At 43.7% G+C, this 24,560-nt stretch overlaps 2 protein-coding genes across 2 annotated transcripts; one reads left to right on the top strand and one right to left on the bottom strand.

Annotated features, from left to right (window-relative positions):
* The first annotated feature begins 1,498 nt into the window (after positions 1-1,498).
* On the top strand, positions 1,499-11,260 carry igfbp2a (insulin-like growth factor binding protein 2a). Its single transcript, XM_063877419.1, has 4 exons — positions 1,499-1,930; positions 8,641-8,822; positions 10,090-10,230; positions 10,662-11,260. The coding sequence occupies exons 1-4, from the start codon at positions 1,531-1,533 to the stop codon at positions 10,824-10,826; spliced, it is 888 nt and encodes a 295-aa protein (XP_063733489.1). The 5' UTR covers positions 1,499-1,530; the 3' UTR covers positions 10,827-11,260.
* A 1,161-nt stretch (positions 11,261-12,421) lies between these two features.
* Positions 12,422-19,972, bottom strand: igfbp5a (insulin-like growth factor binding protein 5a). Its single transcript, XM_063878061.1, has 4 exons — positions 19,236-19,972; positions 15,226-15,392; positions 14,428-14,547; positions 12,422-13,924 (listed from the first exon to the last, which is right to left on the bottom strand). Exons 1-4 carry the CDS (start codon positions 19,567-19,569, stop codon positions 13,787-13,789), a joined length of 759 nt encoding a protein of 252 aa, XP_063734131.1. The 5' UTR covers positions 19,570-19,972; the 3' UTR covers positions 12,422-13,786.
* Between the last annotated feature and the right edge of the window lie 4,588 nt (positions 19,973-24,560).

Below are 24,560 nucleotides of genomic sequence, written 5' to 3'. Positions count from 1 at the left end.
ACATCTGCCATACAAACCACTCTCTGTACACCGACTGAGGCACATGTGTGTGTCCTCAGCCCATCTGTAATCCCATACCCTCCTCTATCAATGTAGAGTTTATCCAGAGTTTGTGTTTGCTTAGCAGTTCCACAGGGAGGAATTTAAGTAACTGACCTTGGTGGGGATTACTTTGCACACATGGGCAGATACTGCGGCCCGTTCGGCCTATTAGCTAGCCGCTATCCTGCTGCTTTTCCAGCCATGGTTTCATAAAATGACATATGAGGTTCTATGAGCAAACAGCCTGCTGGGCATCCTCCTGACTCCCACCCCTGAGATATTAGACAGCTTCAAATGTGCCCTTTTTTCCCTCAGGATGCCCAATCGTAAATAGGGCCAAATAGCATCAAATCAGGGGGCACCCACAGAACAACATAATCTGAATTTATAGTTAGAGTAAGGTTACACTTCTATTTCTGGGCTCTTGGATAAACAGCGATTAGTGAACCGCACTGGACAGGGTTAATAGGGGCCTGTTCCGTGGGCAGACACGACACCTCAAGGCTTGGCCCTCGCCGATCGATAGGAAACATTTCTGAATGCCTGCACAGTGGCATTACTGTACACAGGCATGTACGTTTTGTTTGCAGCTGGCAACTTTTAATTGAGTGTCAATGGACATTTGGAGGGTGGGGAGGGCTTTCCACGTGAGGAATGCGTTGCACATAGTATTTTTGTTTGTTTGTTGGTTTATTTATGCATTCTGGGAGCGTGGCAGACTGTGCTGATTGAGACAAACCGGCACAGTGTTATGTAAAGTGAAGCAGAGCCTTACAGCCAGGGAGCTGTGATTTACTGCCTTGCTTTTGAAACTGGAGCACCAGCAGTTCAATCCACTTCTATTAAGCAAAGCTGTTGTATTGATAATTGTGTCTTAATCTCTTTCACATCGCCATAAAGAGGTCAGGGGTCATCTAAGGAGTACCCAAGAGGCAAAATAAAAGATGATCAAGGTGATGATGAAACTGTAATTGAATAAATATTAAACATGTTTGAGCTTTTTTGTGAACTTCATTGATATATTAATGTCTACATATGTATATTCTTCAGTAATGTGCTTGGTTCAAAGGAAGATTTACAAACATATGTTTCTGTTCTCAATATTAGTTTTTTCAATGTATCGCTGTCAGAGGAAAGTGCAAAAAGTCATGAACAGTTGGTATAGAGGCTTGTAAATGTGTCTAATTATGCTGCTGTATTCTCAACACTTTGATTTAATTCATTCATTTTAATTTGTATGATCTCATTCTGAGCCATTTAGCCACTTATAGTATAACATCCATACATATACACTTGTGCAAACACTTCATCTAAATATAACATTTGGAACTAATGTCTTCCGATGTTCTCATATTAACACCCACATGTGGCCCCTAGAGCAAACCTGGGAATTTGTAGGACCCAGCAGCCCTCGCAGCCCCGGGCTTCACCTGTTCGCGTGCACATTTCTTCCCCTTTTTTTCACTTGGGATTGCCTTCCATCGCCCCATGATAATGACCCAAACCCTCATGCCTTTAACAATGCTGTCGTACGCGGGCTGCAGCTTGCTGATCCTCTCCGCGTCTCTCGCCGGTGCCTCCCTGGCGGAGATGGTGTTCCGCTGCCCGGGCTGCACCGCGGAGCGCCAGGCTCTGTGCCCGAGGCTCACCGAGACTTGCGCGGAGATAGTGCGCGAACCCGGCTGCGGGTGTTGCCCCGTGTGCGCCCGGCAAGAGAGCGAGATGTGCGGCGTGTACACTCCGAGGTGCGCCACCGGTCTGCGGTGCTACCCTACGCCCGACTCGGAGGTTCCTTTGGAGCAACTGGTGCAGGGCCAGGGCCAGTGCCGGCGCAAAGTGGACCCCGAGACCGCCACTTACAGCCAGGAGCAGCGGGAGCAGACCAGCGGTCAGTCAGTTTACTGGATCCTGTTCTTTTTCTGCCATCAATTTTTAATGACACTGTCTAGACTGCAGCCTGACGAATAGTGTAGAAATGTTGCATTGTCATGAAGCTCCAATCTGTGTGACCATTATGCAATAGTGCATGATATCCTTAAGATATATTTTATGATAGTACATATAGTTTGCTCTAAAGTCTGCAATGCATCCTTGTAACATGCATTTTAAAATAATTTAACCCATTGAAATTCAGGATTTACATCTTTTTCTCTTACAAAAAATCTGTGGTTGGAGCACTTTATGATGTTGCATAATCATTACTACGCTTTTGCTGTATTTCCTAACTTCTACTGCAGTAATGGCCCATTTTAAGCTTGTTGCATGGTTTTCTTACACTGGTGTTACTGTTGCAAAGACATGTTTATAGTGTTGAAGATCCTCCTGGTGTGCATGCACTATGCTCCGAACAGCTGGCCCTCCAGTCTTTCCCAATGTCAGAAAAAAATCGGCCTTTAAAACACTGTAACAGATAACAAGGTAGTGGCATGCATAGTTCTCAGAATGAGTTTGATAGACGCAGAAAACATCATAGTATTGATGTTGACATTTCCAAAGGGGAGTGGAGAGGGAGACAGCAGGAGGAATGCTGTATTGATTGGAAAAGTGGACTTCAGGCTTTGACCAGAAATAGCAATAAACTGGTGTTGAAAGTGACTGCATTATGGGCTGTCTACCTGGAAAATGAGCTAAGATGAATGTGCAGGAGGATCACAATGAAGATCCTTGCGGCCTGCAGCCAGCATGTGGTTTGTGTTTAAACAAGAACCGCTCGCAGTGAAGAGCAAAACTAAACAGCCTCATTTAATTGGATGATTCCATAAAAAGCTGCACACAGTCAATGAGTGTCCAGTGGAGCCAGCGGCGTTGTGATTTCTACTCATTTCCTAATCCGTGCTTTGTCAGAGTTTACCTCCAGACTGACACGTGTTTGTCTTGGCACTGGACTCCTGGAACGTAGAGAAACTACCGGAGATGGCGTTCAGAATAACCCTGTTTTCGGTCAGCACTCTGCAGCACGCTTTAAAAAAAAAAAAAAGGGTCAAAAAGGCGCCACGCCACATTTGTGATTCGATCAGCCGCCATCAGGACTAAATCCCACATTCATGCAACCCTATTCAGCAAGGTTCAAGAGGTTTTTGAAATAGTTACATAAGAGCAAAAGAAGAGAATAAAACGCATGATAAAGCATTTAAAGGAAACAAAGAGGCATGTTGTTTCCTTCTAAAGCTTGTGTCAAGACTGTGGTCTGAGATTCAGTTTGATTACCGGTAAAGGATTGTAAATGGGCTCTGAATTATGGATTAAAAGCCTCGCTGTGGAGTCATTTCTGTGTTTCAGTGTGTGGTCAAAGTGTATAGCAATTTCTCAAGGACAAAAGATAAGAGAGCAAGGTTTTCGAAAGAAAGCACAAGATTTTCTTCTTCCAGTGTGTTACGTGGCCTACACCTAACAAATGGTCACAAAAACACACAAGTAACAGCTAGGAAGAGACTTAAAATAATCACAGGAAGTCTACAGAAAGATCTACATGAATACGGAGACACACAATGACAACACAGAGACTCATAAATGCACCCCTGGCCATGACGAATGCCAATAGAGGTATGGTGATATAACATAATACTATTGGTGTTAGGGATGCTCACTGTAAGTCTCCTGCTTTTGTTTGGCCCCGTTTCTGACTTGATTTCCTGTCATAAATTCTTTTCGGATACACAGCAAGAAGAGGAAGTCATGAAATCCATGAAAGAATTCAGCTCAAGGGAGACGCCGGGACATTTTCAGAGCAAACCTGAACGTTCAAGCCACCGATCCGCTGGCATTGATCTGCACATGACAGAAAAGGGGGCTAATTATACTATTAATCAAAGTATGAACTATTGCAGCTGCATTGTTTGGATGCTTATAAGCCACGTAGCATCCTGCTGTTAGTGCTTGTTTTATGCCAATTAATGGGTATCCAGAGAGGTGTCACAGCACTTTATGCGTTTAAACCAGATGGTCTTATCCATAGGAATTGAATATGACAGCAGCACTACAATGTCTGTAAACCCCTGGATCAGCACTACAAACAACTACAAAAGGTCAAAGGTCAGAGACAATATTCTCCCCAACCTGGAATCATTATGTAAGAGGTAGCATAAGAGAGGCGGAAATCATTCAGAGGAGGGAATTAGAGCAGAGTGAATAGGAGATTACAAATGTTTTAAAGGTTACAAATTCAGTTTTCTTGGTTTGGTTTAGACTAATGCTTAACACTCCTATTCAAATCTAATATAGCTGTTGATTTCTCGTCTAAATAGCTACAAAAAGGCTGATTTACCTACAAGATTTGATCCAAGAGTGGAGCAATAACCTAATGTAGTATTTTTTCTCCACTAGGCTGCACATAAATACGGGATATATTTTTTGTATTAAGTCTAAAGTGTAACAGCCTTGTTTGTCCACAACAAAGACATGCGTTGCAACATGATATAAAGCAGAGAAACGATGGAGATGTTACTGTGACGCTGAACTCGGCAAATATCACGCGATGTGGTGCTCGGACTTAAAATTGGATGGTGACACGCAGACATGTGGACCCTCCAGAACGTCTGAAATGCAAATACGAAATTGCACTTGGTTGGGTTGAATAAGACCAAAACCAAATCCTGTGCGTTCTGATCCCCCCCCCCCTCCCTCCCTCCCTCCCCTTAAGGCCTTCAGCATCTCTGATCTGTGTGTGTGTGTGTGCTGCACGAGTGATTGCCTGCATGTGTTACACTGGAGGCAACGACACTGAGAATTTGAGAGAGTAAAAGGCTTGTATTGTAAGCTTTGACTTAATATGGTGATAGAACTGCTGAAATAATCAGGAAAGATTTGTATTTATTTCTAAACCTTCATACCAAAGCAATCCACATGTGAAACCAATCGGGTATTTGCCAATCTGATCTTGGTTTCATTATCTGTGTCAGACGTTTGCATATTGCAAAAGCATTTTCTTTGGATGGATTTTGTTAATATAACTATGTTTATTTTCATTTCAATATCAGACTTTTACTAATAACAGAAAGAATCCATCTTAGATTCATTTTCCAAACAAACACCCACACTCTCCCCTCTCTGTTTATGCACAGCATCACCTGATATTCTGTTCCCATAGAAACCTAGACCCAAATAAAGGTCCTTTCAATCATACATGATGGGCGTTCAGTTGTTTTGACTTGGATCATACCTATTTGACCTCTATAGGGGAACCAGTTGATTAAAAAGCCAAAACCCGTACTTTGTTGCTTCATCATCATCTGAAATGTAATGTAATTGACCCAAACCTATCCAGAATCAGTTCAAATGTTGGCTACACAACGCTCTTGCATCAATAGTGTTATACAATCTGTTCTGAAGAGAAAATGGGGTGGATAGAAAAGTGGAAAACCCCCATGCCACATGGCTAACAGGGGGCATTCCTGTGTACCTGCGGGGGGGAATCCAGACGGAGCCCGCAGGACTGAAATAGCTCAGAGATAATCCACCCCCCCCCCCCTCATGCCAGGCTTCTCTACAAACAGGGGCATTTGTGCCATCTTCCCCCGAGGCGTCAACATCACTTGTACCCGTGCCAGGAATCTCCTCGTGCCTATTGAGGTCCAGAATAACTTCCCGCTAACCTTTTTGGTTCAAGAGCGATTCAAGACAACACAATTACTGTCCGAAATAATGCTGACAGTGGACGGAGTGGCGCTGTTGATGCCTGATCTGTTTCTTTACTATGCACCCTAAGATCACGTAATTGTTCTCTTCTAACTTCAGTGAAGTCCTCTACACGCTGATGTTATCTCAAATCAACCCCAAGACTTAAGGTTTTCTGTCGACTCACATATCTCACCTTCCGTGGTTGCTGTCAGTGGCATCCGCACGTGATTCTGTACACTTTCGATGTGTTCCAGCTTGCCTCAGTTCATGTCCCAGTTGAGGGCCCGTACAATCGCCCTAGAGTTCACCCAGCGGTGCCGGTAGAGAGCGAGATGCCTGGCCTTGGATGCCGCGCTGTGTACGTACGTGCCAGAGCCTGTCCAAAGCCTGCTTGTGGATGTCTGTTGCGGGCCAAAAAGCCTGGAAGGTAAACATATCTGCACTTTGCTGAATCTGTGTTTCTAGGAAAACAGCCCCACTAGGCCTTGCTATGGATGATGGACTTCAGCGTCTCTTTGCAGTGCCTTTCATCGGCTTCCTAAATGAACTATTTCACACGTACGAGCTGCATTAAAAGACCTTTTGAGAGAAAGATTTCCTCCTACCGACATTTAGAGGGATCGTTTGTTTTGGGGGGAATAATATGCAAACTGTTCCAGAGTCAGTTTGGTGCTTTCCCAATCGATTTGTATGCATTTGGAATTCCTTGATGCACAGGCACAATCACAGGAGATCTCAGGTGAGCTCATCTAAGACAGTCATAGTCATACAAACTTCAGAAGTCCATCACATCCATTTGTAGATCTGACAAAAGAGCTCTATTTTGTTTCTAGGGAAATATAATGGAGCGAGAATGCTTTCTTTCCTTTTTCAACCTTTCCATTCTCCACCCGAGGCCAAGTCTGCCATTTGCTCAGTTGACCAGAATCTGGACAATGAGACATGACACTTCTGGCCTGCGTGCCATCTTGGAATTCGCCATGGATCAGATATAGAAAGCAAGCCTCTCGGGCCATTGTGCGAGGATTAACTCAAGCAGTAGACTGGACAGTAGGCCTGCTGCTCTGTTGATACTGCTGATCCCAAGCCCACCGCTGTGGAACGGCTCGGTCTGCAGAGGCCTAGCGCCCCCTGAAAGTGGGGTCCTGACCCTGTGTGTTAGTGTGTGTGTACATTCAAGATGGAGATTTTTTTGTATGAATGTGTGTGTGTGTGTGTCGATGTGAGATTTCATCTCCGGTTTCCTTAGAGGAGAGGGAGTGATGGTGTTGCACTTGGATTCGGTGGGGATTATGTAAGACAGCAAAACAAAAGGCACCCCATCTGCCAATATTTTCAATGAGTGTGTCGTGTGTTTATCTGCACACACACACAAGAGCAAACACCTGATTTCAGTTGACTTTTGCCCCTCTTTTTGGGAAAGAAACTTCAAAGAAGAGCCAGAGAAAGCACGGTCATGAGGGGAACTGAAGTCCAACAACACCAGATCTATCTGATGGCAAAAGGCGCCAGCAGCGTGTTATTGCTTCGCTTGGAATTTCCTTTCTCCCGTTCTCTCTTAGGCCTTTTTCTAATCATATTCTACAAACGGATGTCAAATTTACCTCTCGCAGAGCGCAGAGAATGCCTCTCCAGTCCACCTCCACCAGCGGTAACACACACTCTCTGTCCTGCAATCGCCTTTCAACGAGTCTGCACATTGCAGCCTGGCCCTTGCATAACTATCCACTTACTGGCCCACTCTTTGACCTTCTCTACAGTCTGTGCTTATTTCCCGTTCTTTTCTTCGGGTGTCAGATAAAGCCCTGCATAGGTGAAATACATGCTGAACTGGAAAATCTGTAAAAATAAACACTTTCCTGTTCTGTATATTCGCTGCTAGCTGCACAGAGCTGAAACGTTGCTCTCCGAGGCATCATGTAACATTTCTTTCTCTAAAATCAGCTGGTTTGGAAGGACGCTCCTTTTTCTTCTCCCTCTCTGTCAACCCTCCACCTCTAAGTCTGCTCTGTTGTCAGAAACAACATGTTGGGTTGGACCTGATGGCCTCTCACATTGTTTGCTCCATCTGTTTGAAGAGAGGGTTTTTTTGGGGGGGGGTTGATGTTTAACAAGACTCCAAGGAGAGAGGAGACGGTCAAACTGAATGAAAACCGCCTGGAGAATCTCCGGCCACAGAGACGGAGTGCTGTTTTATATTTTCAGACACAGGAAAAGTACAGGCAATGCATTAGCTTTGTGAAGGGCAGTGGGGAGTTTGCTTCATGACTAAATAAGATGTCCTTGTGTTAAAACCGTAAATTTAGAGGATTTTTTAACATATGTTGCATTCAGGATACTTAAGCTGCTTAGTTTCTGTGTCTTTTGGGTCTGAACCACTATGAATAATGCTTGATTTTCATCAAAAGGTCATTTAAAACTAAGCCATAATGTATTTGGGGTTGTCCCAACACTGAATAATATTGATTTTATTCACAGGATTTAAGCGAGGCGTTTCCACAGACCCAACTTTTTATAACCCTAAAACATTGTTCTGCCACAATTGTGATGTACCTACAACGACCTCAAAATACACATTTTAGAGTTTCAGTGCCTAATAATTTAGTCCATTTATCACCACTTTTCACATCTGCTCATGAAATTAAATCACCAGTTAGGAAAAAAAGCAACCATGGAAACCTGACTGTGACAAACAGTGGCCAACTTCCCTCAGCCCACAGGCTTGTTAATGGAGCTGCATGTGGTTGATTCGCTGTGGGAGAAAAGAAAAGGATTGTCATGACTCATCGATTGTGCTGATGCATTTCTGAGCACTTTAACAGCGCTCTGGACACTTCACAGCTTATTCCCCCCAACATCATGCTTAGAAGAATTGTGACAAAAGCTAGCAGCAATTAGTCAAAAGACACAAAAATGATAGCCAACTTTTATGGTAATCTATAAATTGTCAAAGTAAAATGTTTCGTGTTGTCCTCGCTGCAGGTGAGGTTGTGGAGACGCTGCCTGAGCAGGGTGTGAGTGAGATCCCGGCCATCAGGAAGCCCAGCAAAGAGACCACCTGGCTGGGACCCAAGGAGAGCGCCGTACGCCAGCACAGACAGGAGATGAAGACCAAGATGAAGACCAACAAGGTGGAAGAGGTGAAGCCTGCACGGCCCAAACAGGTGAGGGACATCAGTTCAGAGGAAAGCTTGAAATGTTTGGTGATTCAATTCAATGAAATGCATTTGATCCGTTACTAATGTGTGACTGTGTTCTCTTGCAGCTGCAAAGTCTGCTTGTTGTAGTCTGATGAAGCATGTCAACTTTTCCAATCGAGCATTACTTCACCAATTAATTCCTAGTATTTCTTTCTCGCTATCTACAACCAAATCACAGACGCTTTTTAGTAAACGTCCTCCATGGGGACCATTTTAGATCATTCCTTTTATACTGAGTATTTGCTGCACCAATTTGCACACCAAGTCATTATTTTTAGGTTTCACAAATGTATGTTTCACACTCCTGATGCGGCACTCGCTTTCATTTTCATTACAATTTTAATATAACATCTGATTTAGATCGCTCTTTTTTTGTGTAAAGCTACAGGTTGGTTTCACTCTATGATTTAAAGTAGAATAAAACACCATTATTATTTTTGAACCTGTTAAAATCAAGGTAGTTTAAGTCAACACAATGCAATGTCATACTCTTCATTTCACCGAGGGAACTAGAGCAGTTCAGTGTCGCCTCCCTGTGGTACAGCAGCCGTTGGTTTGGATGGGGCCATATGAAGATCATTTAGAGTGCAATTTCAAAGCCCAAGAAGGAAAAACACTAACGACCAAATAATATTTTAACGGGATTCATGGCACAAACTTAATTTTCCTTCCATTCATAACTCCCACCATGCACTGCCCTTTAATAAAAAGGCAGATTCTGACCTGACCCCCTCCGGAAACAGAGCTGGGACTCACAAGTGGACCTGCATCGTGGTATTTTCCATATGCCATAAAAATCATTACTGCTGTACCAGAAAACGTAAAACTGTCTCAACAAGACATTTGGCTCTGTGGAAATGTGAGGTAAACCTGAGGTCACTGGCAAGAGTTATTCATTACAGGCAAGAAAACATGATTCATTTGCTCATTACAGAAAGCCCTTAAGCTTCACTATGTGTGTGTGTCAATGTGTGTGTGCCTTTTATATGCTATTTTATGTAGCTTGTCCAAATCGCTGATTCACTCGCAAACACAACGCTGTGTTTGATGAAGATTGTTCTACTGTGTGCCAAATTTGATGGCATTTTGGCCCTTTTTAAATCAAATTTGTTCAGGATTTTTTGCCACACAACTTTTTTTTACCCACAGAATCTTGTGACCTCAACACACCTTTATGCTGCAATAAGGGCCTGTAAACATAACATGGGTTGTTGTTTTTGCTGTTTTCAAGACTCAGTGTCAGCAGGAGCTTGACCAGATCCTGGAAAGGATATCTAAGATGCCCTTCAGAGATAACCGAGGTCCCCTGGAAGACCTGTACGCCTTGCACATCCCCAACTGCGACAAGAGGGGGCAGTATAACCTCAAACAGGTGAGTCAAGTCAATATGGGAAAGAGGGTTGTTCATGGAGAGGGATAATATGGAAGTATTTAGAGGAGAAAAGGGGGGTAAAGCTTCATTTCCACCACAAAAACATGTTGTAATTTATGGATAAAATAAACATTAAATCATAGAAATGATCGTCGTGAATATACAATATACAAAAGCTGACAAAAAGGGAGAGTAGCAAAACAAAACTATACCAATCCAGAAGGACGCAGGTGGACATAGGAGGGCGGACAAGGACATCCAAGACATGACACAGGCAACCAGACTCTGGGAAAAGCGACGACGAACTGACAAGGAGCACAACGGACGACAAGACTAAATACACATGGGACTAAAAGGCAAGACACAGCTGGGGAGGGGAGGCAGAAACACAAGGGCAACAGGTGACAGCAATGAAGCATTTTGTGTTTCAGTGCAAGATGTCCCTCCACGGTCAGAGGGGCGAGTGCTGGTGCGTCAACCCCCACACCGGCCGAACTATCACATCAGCCCCCACTGTGAGGGGCGACCCCAACTGCAGCCAGTACCTCAGAGACCTGGAGCTGGAGCTGGAGATCCCTGACATGGCCCAGATATGATGTGGCATGAATCAAAGAAAAACAAACTGTAAAGTACTTGGGAACAATGAACATCTGATTAAGCTATATATTATCTTCCCGTGTGTGTGTGTGTGTGTGAGAGTGTGTGTGTGTGTGTGTAGTTCATTTGATGACAGTAACATTTGAAATATTAACCAACAAAAAAGTATTAGAATCCAGCTTGCCAGGTAGGGTGTAACGGGAGATAAGCCTCGGTAGATATCCAGTAGACGTCAGCTGGAGTGTTGGTGACTTAGCTCTACTAATTATTGCTCAGATTTCTCTCTGTTATCAGTGTTTTGTACTGTATGTGTAGAAAAACGAGAAGCCTTCAACATGTTTGGTGTTTTTAGGTGTGTTTTCATGTCCTAGCTTGCAGACTACTGTTACGCCTTATTAACAGGTGATGCTATTAAAAAGGTAATAGATTCAAAGTGTGCCTGCCTGTGTTTTGATTTGTCCTACATATTGCGTAGACCAGGGCTGTCCAAACTTTTTTCCCCGAGGGCCATATACTGAACGATATACGGAGAGCTGGGCCACTTATAGAGGTGAATATCGCCTCATAAGTTAAGTTAGAAGTTAGCAAAACAAATCAAACGTAGGTGAATAATGCTCGATACTTGGAAATGCTTTCAGAAAACAACAGCCTACATCCCGTCTCTCTTTAGGGTTTCATTAATTTTGCTGGCAGCTCATTCCTTAAAACAGAAGCCTCAGATTGCTGATAATAAGAGTAAATATGAAGGTTACATTTGAAGCTTGTTATAGAATTAAATTATTGGGTTTTTTTATCAACGAAGATTTGTTGGGGCCGTAAATGGGCCGTAGTTGGGACACCCCTGGCGTACACATTTCAAAGTCGTTTACCTGCATCGATTTCTGGTGTATTTAAACCTGCTTTGTCGTCTATTTCACTCTAAATGCAAGAGTAGTTTACACAAGTAACATAAAGATGTGTTGGAATCCAATTTATGACACATTATCCTTGGGGAGACATACATATATGTACCAGATTTCACAATAACCCATCCAATAGTTCAGCAATTCTAAAAACAGCAGTGGCTCAGTCAGTAGGGGCTTGGACTGGGAATCGTAGGGTCGCCAGTTCAAGTCCCCGGACAGACTTGAAATATGGAAAGTGGACTGCTGCTTGGAGAGGTCCCAGTTCACCTCCTAGGCCCTGCTGTGGTGCCCTTGAGCAAGGCACCGGACACCTCCAATCCACATTGCTCCCCGGGCGCTGCACGATAGCTGCCCACTGCTCCTAGTACTAGGATGGGTTAAATGCAGAGGACACATTTCACTGTGTGTGCTCTGCTGTGTGCATGTATGTGACTTCATCCTCCGATTCTCTAACAAGATGCAGACATTGGAATTTCAATCACATTTATTTATGATAAAGCCAAAATGAATCATGGGTTTAATGAAAAAAACAAGTTTGCCAGACCCCTATGAGTTATCTCATGGCAAGCGGTATCGCCATGACAGCAGATGGAAACACCCTCATGGAGTATCAGGGAGGTGTCTTTAGCCGTATCAAGGTTACAAGAAACACTGACTCAACACATTGAAGACAAAACTGCTGACATGGCTTTGTTGTGACTACATGAACTTTATTTAAATAGTGATTTGTCATTACAAAAAAAAACGAGTACATCAATTACACGCCTGATAAATATTTCACCATAATGTTCACATTTCTTTTTTTAACTGAGAGTCTTAAATGTTCAAAGTGTCACTGTGATGCGTTCACATGAGTGCTAGAATCATGATACAAGTTTTTTTTTCAGTGGGGGAGAATAAGCTGATGACGCCACGCTCTCCTTGTGTCACAATATAGTGATTAGGCATTGGGAATGTCTGAGATTATACGAAATGAACATTGAGATTATATCAAACAAAACAGAACAAAAATGCTGTCTTCTGTCATCGTATACACACTTAACCGTTGACCTCCTTTGTGCTGGCCCTGATTCGACAACACCGTCGGGGCCTCACGCAAATAAAAATTCAAAGTGGCGTAGGGCAGAAGGCACTTTAATTTCCATACAAACTTAGCAACCTTGCTCTTAACGTGATACAGGAGCCGGTAAAGACAGAGAGCAGACTGACAACCTACAGGCGGACTCACAAACAGCGCGGGGCCTTTGCATACCATTTGTGTGCGGAGGGAAATGCTCGGCACCACATTTTGTCCGACAGTAGCTCAAGTGAGAAACGAAGCTTCTTTGTATTTGAGAACTATAAAGGGCATGGCACATTAGACACACACATACAGACACAATCTGTACACACATTTACAAACAGTGGACGCAGTTGTCTGGACTTAATAAAAGGCCAAATATCTGACTTGTTGCAGTACAATATAGTATGTTTGTTTGCTAGATTGAGATGAAGAAAGGGATCACCTCTAAAGAACATGATTTATAAGCACAGCGACCATCGAAAGTGGATTCTTCACACTTGTTGTGAGGAAAACAGGATTTTTGCAGGAGTGAGTAGACCAAAAGATGATGTGTTCAGTGTTAGTCGGCAGGATATGGAGTCAGATTTGGATTTCTTTTACATCCTGTTGTCATTCACACGTAACAGTTAGTAAGGTAATGCTAATTTGGACGGAGAGCTCTTCAATGCAATGTTTAAGCCACATTGAAAACATGTCTTGTCTCATAGTTTCTAGGATACCAATACACTCAGTACACAACATATTATCAATATAATACAAATATATATAGTCCTCTATTTTCTATGAATATGAAGAGGTGAGGTGATAGCTACCATCAAACATATACGGTCAATGGGGCGTCAAGACCTACATGTGAAGCTTTTCAAAGAACAAACAAATAAAAACAGTCCATCACACCTGACCATACTTAAAAGCATTTGTGCCATATTTTCCTGATTGGCCGTCATGACGTGTGCTAGCTTGATTGGTGGGTTTAAGGAGAGGCTCCCTCTCATTCGTTGGTGTTGGTGCTGCTGTCGAAATCTTTGCACTGCAGGTCTCCCTCGGTGTAGTTGATGCCGGGGATTTTGTCGCCAAATCGGTCCACGCACCAGCAGATCCCCCTTCTGCGACCACGAGACGGCTTACACTGCAAGAGTTAACGGGTTTTATCTCTTTTGTTTCGGTATCTTTCACCTACTATGAAAAGTGTATTTTATATATAAATATCTGCCCCCTCTGGGTTACGAGATTCTGCGTTAAGTTTTGGGAAAAAAGCCCCCCTCTCTTTTTGTCCTGATCCATCTCTATAAAAACCTGGCGGAAAATAAGCTGATCTGATTTTGGTTCACTTTGTGATGTCACAATGTTTTTTGGGGTTGTGTAACCCTTATCACCTGGATCTCCTCCCAGAGCTCCATTGTGTAGTTTTAAACCAATCATGTCCCAGAGGGGGCGTGGCCATCAGCAGCTCATTAGCATTTAAAGCTACAGACACAGAATCAGCGTTTTTGGTAAAGGGCTGAAACAGAGGGGTTTATGGGATGCTACAATGATCTGTTTGGTGTTCAGCCAAACAGACACATGTTTTGTATATATCTGAGACTGTTAATATATTGTACAATAGGGACTTTTAATGGATAGTATTCGTACCTGCTTGCGCTTGAAGAAGCCCTTCTTGTCACAGTTTGGGATGTACAGAGAGAGAGCCAACACCCGAGAAGTGTCCTTCATGCTCTGAATGAGATTATCCAGTCTTCTTCCGCAGGGGCCCTGCACACAGACACAGGAGTGAGGGTTTGCATGGTCACAATGTGTGTTTTGTGTCTATTTTTGCAACAACAATGACATAAAGACAGGTGATTCAGGTTAACGACAGATAGAATATTGAAATCGAGCTAACTGTTGATTTGAAGGGAGAAGAAGATAGTTTGTTCGGTAAAGGTTTGGAAAATAATGACAAAAGTCCATCCCAGTTACTAAAAGTCCAAAGTGATGTCTCAAATGTTTTTTCTTGTCAGTGTTAAACCCAAGATAATCACTTTAATACAACACAAAGGGGGGAAACAGGAAAACTCCAGACTTGAGTGGCTGAAACCAGCACTTCAAACTTGAATATTTAAGTAATCTTTGCAGCTGTAGTTCTGTTAAACCACAATTTGAAGGATTAAACAAATAAGAAGTGGTTAGTTTTTCCTGTTTTCCACTTTAGTATAATAGTTTTCTTGGCTATATTTGGGGTAACCAGATGTTGTGATTATGGGAAATACCTCCAGTACTTAAGTCATTTGCCATTCGACTGTGTTCACACCTTGTTGTATGTGTGAAAGTGGCCCTGCGGGGCATCTTGGCTTGGATTTGTCAGAACTTAGTTCCTTATGTTTATTTCCCCCCTGAGCTGAGTGAGATTTTCTCTCTGCTATGCCTGACTGTGGTCTCTGCTTCACTTACGAACTCGGGCTCTGTTTTATCCAGGCTGAGTGGGGAGAAGTCCAGATTACTGGAGGGTCCAAGCCTGGCCAGCTGCTTCTTGCGATCCTTGGCCTGCTTCATGGCATGGGCTTTCCGACTGCTGATGTGGTCTCTTAAGGGTGCTTTGGTTTGCTGAGATTCTCCGTCTGATAGAAAGGCAAAGACAGATGAGGTCACTCCTCATGATCATGCATGTTTGAGGGTTATTAAAGGGGCCCTCTGGGCTTTGCTTTTGAGTTGTATTTAAATATCCTCATCAAAATAAACTGTTTATCCTTTAGGCATAATAAAAGTGTTGAATACATTCCTCAGCCATAAAACATTTGCAAAGCGGATCATCATCAGCATTGACTTATTCTCTGCTTTTTTCTTAGTGCTCCTCTATATTTCTCTACAGCATCCTGCTGCAGAGCTCCAGGCTCAGCGGAACCCAATGCGGAAAATCTTGTGAGGGTATAGATAGATAATATTTAGATTCCACTCCGTTATATTGCACGTATTGTGTTTTGTTGCTTATCGTTCATAAACTTGGCTACTGAGCGTACATTTTACATACATTGTACCATGTCCATGCCATACATCCCCCACATATTAAACCAAGTTCCCAACATGGCCTTAATATTTGACACAACTTTAATTAACAGTCTTAAACAGGAAATACCTTACGGGTTTGCTAATGTGAGCTAACATGAGCTAGCTATAAAGTTAAACATGAATGTTAGCGACAACAGAATTAGGTAGAAATATCAAAGAAATGAAGGTTACATAAGGAATGCATGCTATCGTATATGGGAATGTGTATTTTATCACAGGGATGGTCTTGACACAAACTACTGTAACACTTGAATATGAGCATGGGATGATAGAAATACTGACACAACAAAAGCAAGAACAAGAATGTGTTTCTGAAGCTTGATTTACACAGGATTACTATTATCAGAGGAGAACTGTCTTCACCACAGTGCACTTGGTAGTTTACACCGGATCTTTACAAATTACAGACATGCAGGATTAAAATAACCCCTGATACCAATTATTACTAACAACTTGATGTCCATGGGGGTAATATCAGCCCTGTGCGGAACACGGCTTCAAAGCATATTTCTACTGCTTTCAAGAGTCTGTTTGAAGAAGAAGAGAGGTCAAAATCAAAAGCATAATGATGGCTCCCAGTTGGAGATGTGCCTAAAATTAACAAGTAAAGATCAACTCATGAAGGAAGAGGACAGTCACAAAAAACAACGTGATGATTTCACTGCACCAGCTAAATGCTTATTTAGTACCATTAGTGGCTACTGTCCAGTTTCACATCTGAAGTGTTGACATACAGAACAACACAGCCTACATTTATGGCAAGCTAGGTTGCCAGTTTTGGGTATATGTAGACCGGGGGTTTTAAAACTTATATAGCCGGTGACCTAAATGAGATATTTAGTCTCACCCTGGCACCCAGGCCCATGAAAACATGCTATTACACTTGTCATGTGGCAGGCCACCAGAAACAGCCGCAGCCCATTTTGGGTCCCAACCTCCACATGTACATGCAGTCTTCATCTGTGCAAAAATACAGCTCTCTGCTATATTTCGGAGGCCGCACACTGTTGCACAAACCTCAGCTCGCCCCTTTGCCTCGTCCCACCCTCTATTCATACGACCGCAACAACTGTGTCGAAGCTTTCTTTCCCAAAAGCACTTTAAAGCTGATATTTCACTTCATTTAAAGCTTTAAACATGCATCAGCCTTCTATGTGTCTTAAGCCTCAGCTGGCCCATTTCCATTGCTGTGACACGCACTTTTTTTCATTTTGGCAGATTCCGCATTTCTGCACTGGCGTGATCGCTAAGCTACTAAGCTAACTGGGCGGGGAAACTAGGTCATTGCAAATGATGCTTAAAATCTGGCAAACCCTTACACCCCAAGTGATGAGGAAGATCACGTTTATGTCATCCATCCACATAATTCCAAGTTCTTGGAAACAAAGCAAGAATGATCCTCCAGTTGAGTGCTGACACAGTTCTTTTTTTCTCCCTCTAGAGAAAGCTGAGGCAGATCAGCAGCAAGTGTAAACCCAATCAAGTCCTCACTTGCTAATCCTCGAGTTTGTCTAATCTGACCTGTGCTGACTGATCACATCTTTCATTTCTTCTTCTCCCCTAGTTGGAATTGTGAGACGTGGTGATCCATGCAATGACAGAAAAATGTGTTCCTTAGAAATCAATGTGAAATCCGTCTGGATAATGTTGCAGTTCAATAGTTTAATGCTGCATGCACTTGCAAACATGACAGAACATATAGTGGTTCATTACTCTACTCAAGGATGTGTTCAAATGCACAGATAAGCTTTTTTGGCAGCTCCTACTGGATTATACACCTTTTTGGCTCATTCTGTAGATCTGTCAAATGTAATGAGGTGTGTACTTATCACAAGTGTGCATATGGGGTTTGTTTAATTTATGTGTAGAGGGAGCGCTCAGCATGAGATGTGGAGTTAACGGAGGAGCCGGCGGACGGGCGGACAGATGGGGGATCAGTAACCCACGCTCAGCCTGCATTCTGCTGAATCACGGCACAGCCTGGGCCTGCCTGCAGCGCCGCGACTGAGAGAGAGGGAGGGGAGGGGAGGGGAGCGGGGGAGAGGGGGAGGGAGGCAGATGAAGAGACCAGGGTGGGACTGACAAAGAGTGGAGGGAGGGAGCAGAGGAGAGTGTGGGAAAGGGAGATGAAAAGACGATTTTTTGATTATACAATAAGTTCTCAGATGCTCTAAATTAGCTTATGGGAAAAGTGCAGCCAAAATAACTAATAATGGTGACAGTAAAATTCCTCACATTCGAAGCTAAAACCCTTTAAGTCTAATCTGATTCATTTGCGTGGCAGTTTTTCTTATCTTCTGTCTTTGTTACTGGACTTCGCTCTCAGCCAATAAACTGTGTTTCTTTGGCTCAGTCCTGAGGTTTAACACCAACACTGAGATTATTTTTGCTTCCAGAGTAGATACTGAAACTCCAATCTGCAGGAGAGTAAAGCATAACACAGAATGGAAAAGCGTGAAACTGTGGATGGATGGGTGGGGGGAGAAGAAGAAGAATAGAGTGGAAAAAGATGAAGAGGGACAGTAGCCAGGCAGGGAAAGGGGAGAAGAGGCAGTGTGGTGGGAGAGAATAGAGAGACAAAAAGGCAGGCTAGGTGTGGGAAAAGCACAGGTGGTTGATGAAGAAAAAGTTGACAAAAGGAAAAAGAAACTGTAGAGGAAGGGAAAAGGGATGAATCAGACCACGTAGAGAGTGACACAGGCCAACATTTCCCTCAATGCTCCCCAGCAGACACAGTGACTGTCCCTGAACTGCATTCAAAGGAGCCAACAAGGAGCCTCGCTGAGCACCACCTGTAATCTTCTCCCTTGTTTTATGTCGGCTGAGGGCCCCCGAGGCGATGGGCCACTCACACGAAACCTGCTGATTTACGGCTCGCAGCTCCACAAGAGCTTTTCAAACCCAGATGACAGGTTGATCGACGATCCGCACCAATTGTTGACAGAGTTCACAGGGTCAAGACACGGGGGGGCTTTTGAGTCGTGTGCCTTGAAATGACAGGTGTCAGCCCGTCTCAAAGAGGTCTGCGAGGTGACTCACATCAGCCTCTCTGACTCCCAGAGAGACGGGGAGGGCACCTAAACGGCACCTTTTAATCGCACACCTTAGGTCAAAAGAATACTTGTTGTAGCCTATTTGAGTTTTATGAAAGGGTGTGTGAAGTGTTTTTGGAGCACATTTCTTCGTCGCTGGCGGACTGTGTGTGTCATTGGAGGGCTAAACTTCAGATATTGTATATATGACAATTAAAAAATAACTCTGTTAAGAACTTTCAAGCCTCATAGTGGAATATAATAGGTTTAAGAGGACAAAAGAAGGTGTTTACCAACTAAAATAAGATGCATTAAAGTCAGTAACCTAGATTAGGTGTCATTGGTGCCCCAGTGGTTGCCTACCTTTGGAGGGATGCAGCAGTTTATACAACTTCTCGTTCCTGCACAGCCCCCGGCCGTGCAGCAGCGCGTGCAGCGGCTTCTCCTCTCCATTCTTGGGCAGGCAGCGGAGTCCGCGCGTGCACGGCCGGGTGTACACGCCGCACGGCTGGTCCTCTTCGAGCGCGCACGTCAGGCAGCAGCCGCAGCCGGGCTCCTTCACCAGCTGACAGCCCACCGGCACCGGCGGACACATGGACAGGGCCTTCTGATCGCACGGCTGGCAAGGCACGAAGGACGAGCCGCAGCCGGTGATGCTCAGCAGGGGAAGCAGTAGGAAGGAAACACTCCACAGCATGGCGCGATACTCGTATATTAAAAGCAGGGCGTTGGTTGGAAACGATTATCAACTATATCTCGCGCTGAATCCTTTCTTTGCGAATGATTTGAGTCCGAGCATCAGAGGGGGTGTTGCATCCACAGGTGCTTTGCTCGCTCAATATCCCTGCATTCGATGCTCACAATCCACAAAATAGTCTTCCCTCCCTGCAAAAATATTGAAATAACAAAATAATATTCCTGGATCTCTCCTTTCAGTGATGCCCGGTGCCGTTTACGCGCAAGCTGCTCGTCTCCAAATGAGAGATAAAAGGCTTGTTACACGCTGTCGCTCTCTCTGTAGGTTATTTAACCCGCACGGGCTGTGAGCAAAATGTATAATCTGTGGCTTTGAGCTTGCCTTTTAAAAAAGAAACTGCCAGAGGCAAAGCCTACAACGATGGGTATGTCAAACAACGTTTGGAGGGGGAGGCGCACTTGTCAACTCCGTGCGCTGCGATGCTGATTCCACAGGGCGGGTGCTGGCATGCCTCCAGATCTGCCAGATAGGAGACGATGCTCCTGAAGGCGACTGAATAAGACATTGTGTATTTCTCTCTTCGCCCGGTGGCTGTTTAGGCTCGCGAACCCAACATTTATTTGTCTAAGTTTAGTTAAAACAAGCCGGACCTCTCTTACAACATCACTCCTGCTTAGAATATTCTGGAAAGTTAATTCAAAAAGTCGAAGAGCTTTGTTTGAATGACAGCCAATGCACTTCCTAACTGTGCTGCCGCATAAGGAAGTTATTTCAAGTGGAAATGAAAAGCAGTAAATCTCAGGGACGAGTCACGTAAAAACTAGCACTGCACTGCAGGAGAGACAAGTTGGCAGAGAAATGAGAAAGTGTGACCCAATGCAACATAATTCATGTCGCACACATGTGGTGTGTCTTGTTGAAAGAGAACTATTTGGAGTTGACAAAACTGAATAGCTTTTTAAGATAGAAATTTATGGTAAGAGGATTCTTTCTAAGCTTTTATGGAGGAAATATTATGATTATTGGTCAGTGTGTTTCTGGTTCCTTCCAGCTAGGGCTTGCCTGTTTTATGCACTCACTTAAAGCATGACTAGAATTAAAGACTATGCGGTTAAACTGGACATTAATGACTCATCTTTATAGCCATCACAAGATATAAGATGACTTGTTTCTTCCTCCCTTTGCTATACACAAATTCCAAGTAAATTGACCCCTAAACATGGTGGTCAGATTTGGAATTTGTTCAATCTCTCCCTGGAATTCCCTCAAAAGATGTCGTTGTTTGACAAAAAGTCATTGCAATTACAGTATTCAAATACTTTCAAAACGTTTTTGCATGCCAAACTGTTTTCATAATTCCCCTCAGATGTCTTTGGGTTTCGATATCTGGTAAGCGTACTGTAGCTTTAAATATTTGTGTGATGCTCTCTTATTCCGAACAAATGTTTTTTCTCAGGAGATCTGCACAATGACTTGTTGTAAAAAGCCCCTGGTCAAGCCGAACTGCACTTGTAATGACCCGGTGTTATGACTCAGAGAGGTCAGTGTCCAGCGAGACATCTGCGAAACACTCATTCTGTCAGATACCAATATGTCTGAGTAGAGATTCAGCATGTTCGTGTTGTGAGGGATAAAACACCCTGAAGAGTTTATTTAATGACCTTAACCCTGGGACTGCAATCTGCTTGGAATAGTCATGCATAACTGATTTCCGTTTGGTTTATTAGCCTCTGTGTTTACATCCTGTTATTCTTTATCTTCTTCCGTTTGTACTGTCAGTCAGTGCTGAAACTGACCTTTAAAGGGCAACCCTGATCAAAGCTTTGATTCCTTCACTGTGTCGAGTTTCACTTCCTCTTCCACCCTTCCCCCCTTTGTAGAACTTTGTCGGCAAACTCTATTTCAGATCACCCGACCCCTGTAAAGCCTTTGCCCTTGACCTCCACGCCGGATCAGGTGGCAAATGTCGTCACAGGTGTCGGAAAGGTCATCACAGAGTCGCCTACGCACCCCTTTCATTCCCCAAGTCTGCCTTCACTGATTTGAAGAAAGAGCACCATTGACATTGTAAACCTGTGCGCCACATCTGTCTTCCAACAGAAAACCTCCTTCTTCGATCGTCCTGAGACCTTCCTACACATTTATGGTTTATAAATGGATGATTTATTACACAGAGGCATCTTGGCAATACTAATATATTTACACTTGGAAATGGAGGAACTGTGGTCCAAAAGCTTCTAAGGTTCGTAAACCCCCGTCACAACGTCCGTAAAGGTTGGGTTTCCTGCACAGTTTGGGTTTTAGTCACTTGGTGTATATGGGCCATTTAATGCACAGATGGTGGATGTAGCGGCTTTGGAATAGAGATTAATGCTTTGGGATTTTCCTCGTAATTAGGCGAGGACTAAATGGGCTGAGGTCTGTGAAAGGGTTTAATGCTTTGGTATCTCTGTAAGCGACAACCAAAACGTTCCTTTAGCAGGAAAATTAGCATCGGTTCCAGCACTAAACTTTATAAATATTCTATATTTAGTTTAAGGGAGGGCTAGTGCAGTCTTTGAGGGACCCAGTCTGTGATTCCGGACACAGCTACTGAATGCGCATTAGCTCCAGTATTGTTGACCTATGACCTCTCTGTGAAAGCCAATACAACAGCCCCTTTCTCTCCCCTGGACTCTTAAACCTTGTCTTTCTTTGCTTCTATTAGAGGTGTTGTTGCACAAAGTGATTGCCAGTCTTTAAACTCAGAGCGTTCTATGTGGATTTTCAAGAAGTTTGAGACGTCATTTCCATCACAGAAGCTTTCAACTCATCTATATGTATTCCCCTTTTCATCGACGACTTCCTTCTTTTTCTCTTCCGTTGTTCTTCAGCTTCTGTTTCCAGCTTTTTCTTTCACATCCTGACCTACTTTATCGGTTAAAAAGACACTGATGCTGCTGCTGCTGCTGCTGCACTTGTTCTGGAAGAGATAATGGAGCTCGAGTCAAGTTGAGCGATGTCTTAACAGAAAGTTATCAAAAGCAGGAGAAAAAGAAGCAACCTCAGCACAAAATGGTTCGGAGTGCCGATAAAATCTATGGGATACGGCGCTCCAGTGTCGGATTTCTCTTTAGCCCCAGGACCTGGGGCTAATGTGCTGCATGCAGGAAAGTCGGGAGGGAAGAAATATGCCAGACAATGAAGTAATCCTTTCTGAAGTGCTGCGAGACGCTTTGTATTTGCTTTTCTTCCTTACAACTTATAGTGCAGGTGGCAAATCCCCATTACACTCTGCACTGTTCTTCCACTCACCCACAGTGCATTTTGACAGTGTGTCGGCAGGCAGTTGCTGCTAGTTATCACTCCGACTGGTGAAGATTCAGTCAAGACTTTGTGTGACTGATGCTCGCCATATGACACAGTCAGAGCTTACTGTAAGCGACAAAGCAAACCGCTGGAAATGTGCTGAGGCAGCGTGCGTTGCCCTCCCCCATCCACACTCACGCAGAGATAGAGTCAGTTCCCAGAATACTGCGTGTTTTTCAGAAACAATTAGGAGGAGTCCACGATTGATAAACCTGGGCTGAAACCTCAAGCAATGCAAGTGTGGTGAAGTACAGGTGTTGACCTCTAGTATTCCCACAAGGCATTTGAGGAAGAAAATGACTTTAACGAATTAGATAATGCATCTCTTACGGCACTTTCCGAATATATTTAATAAGAATAATTGTCCAATTGTGCACAGGAAGTGGTGTGTTTCATGTTTCTGGCATTAGTCGTTGTGTTCCTTTGTAATAATGGGGAACTGGAAGACCATGAGCTGCCTACAGGGAGTTTAATCAAGGGAAAGTCCAAGGGAAAAAAAAGATGCACGTGTCTGGACCGCAGTGCCAGATTCTTTCTTTAAATGTGGGAAATGCAGTGCATCAAGACCACATCAAAAGGTGCACAGCGTCGATGACTGTATCTGAATCAGACGGGGAAAAACAACAACAAAATGTGTTTGCTTCAGTAAAGATACTAAACTTGTGCCAATCAATATTTTTTTTTCTGCCAAAAATGACTTTTTTACTGTAATCCGTCTGGATGTGGTTGCTCTGATTCACTAACTTGTTAAGATGACAGTGCACTTTTGTTTCCATGACACAGCAACTGCAGTCCCTGACACCAAATTACACATCGGGAAACGCGTGTTTGGGAAATGAAAACCGCAAATTAGCATAGTGTTGTTGTGATCTGCATGCATAACTATAGCGCTAGGTAAGAGGAGGGAAAGGAGGCTGAAGACGGGCTGCAGGGTCTGGTTAAGGAGGAGGATTATAGAGAGCAGTACGTGAGATGGCAGATTGGTGAAAACCTTGTCAGCACATCTGTGTGGCCCTGGCAACTGTGCATTGGACAAAGGCAGATCATTGGATCCAGATGTTGGAAAAGCTTTGGTGTGTCTCTGCCACGGCGATTCTATTCAAAGAGCTTTTTTCTATGAATCCGTGGAACGTGAATATTCAAATCTGTCAGCAAATCATCTGTCTTTTGTAAAGTGAGCTGCTTTTAAATAGCTTGCAGTGAAGACGAATTGCGTCAGGTGATCTTTCTCTCGGGTGGTTCAGATTTGATCCATAACAAAGCACGCGGACATCAGCCAGGACAACAACAACCATTCACTCTCTTTTGGAATTGCTCTATATCCAATATTTTTACATTTTTATTTAGCACCTGCAAATCCCAAAGTCTGAAACCAGCAAAACATTTCTTGGAAAAAAGGGATTTGGCATCTCTTTGAGCGACATCAGTCATATGAAAATGCTTTCTCAGAATTTGCGGTTTCCAGTCGCCTGCAGCGTGGCATGCAGAGCATCTCCCAAGAAATTTGGGATGAATTTGGCAAGAGGGCGCTCTCCGAGGAATCATTTTGATTTACAGCGAGGCTTCAGCCTTGTTGTGGGCCTGAACAGTTTGAACTTGTGGTCAAGCTGTCCTCCGCTTTGTTGCTTTCCCACTGGCGTCTG

The sequence above is a fragment of the Eleginops maclovinus genome, chromosome 24, assembly GCF_036324505.1.
Source record: "Eleginops maclovinus isolate JMC-PN-2008 ecotype Puerto Natales chromosome 24, JC_Emac_rtc_rv5, whole genome shotgun sequence".
NCBI classification, from domain to species: domain Eukaryota; kingdom Metazoa; phylum Chordata; class Actinopteri; order Perciformes; family Eleginopidae; genus Eleginops; species Eleginops maclovinus.
The sequence above is the reverse complement of the archived record's forward strand: the minus strand, read 5'-3'. Positions and strand labels throughout refer to the sequence as shown.

Excerpts from the sequence above, each read along its gene's own strand:
- igfbp2a (XM_063877419.1), top strand. The coding sequence starts at position 1,531 with ATGATAATGACCCAAACCCTCATGCCTTTAACAATGCTGTCGTACGCG. Across the intron at positions 8,823-10,089 it reads AGCCTGCACGGCCCAAACAG|ACTCAGTGTCAGCAGGAGCT; the intron begins GTGAGGGACATC and ends GCTGTTTTCAAG. Across the intron at positions 10,231-10,661 it reads GGCAGTATAACCTCAAACAG|TGCAAGATGTCCCTCCACGG; the intron begins GTGAGTCAAGTC and ends TTTGTGTTTCAG.
- igfbp5a (XM_063878061.1), bottom strand. The coding sequence starts at position 19,569 with ATGCTGTGGAGTGTTTCCTTCCTACTGCTTCCCCTGCTGAGCATCACC. Across the intron at positions 15,393-19,235 it reads ACTGCTGCATCCCTCCAAAG|ACGGAGAATCTCAGCAAACC; the intron begins GTAGGCAACCAC and ends CCTTTCTATCAG. Across the intron at positions 13,925-14,427 it reads GCTTCTTCAAGCGCAAGCAG|TGTAAGCCGTCTCGTGGTCG; the intron begins GTACGAATACTA and ends TAACTCTTGCAG.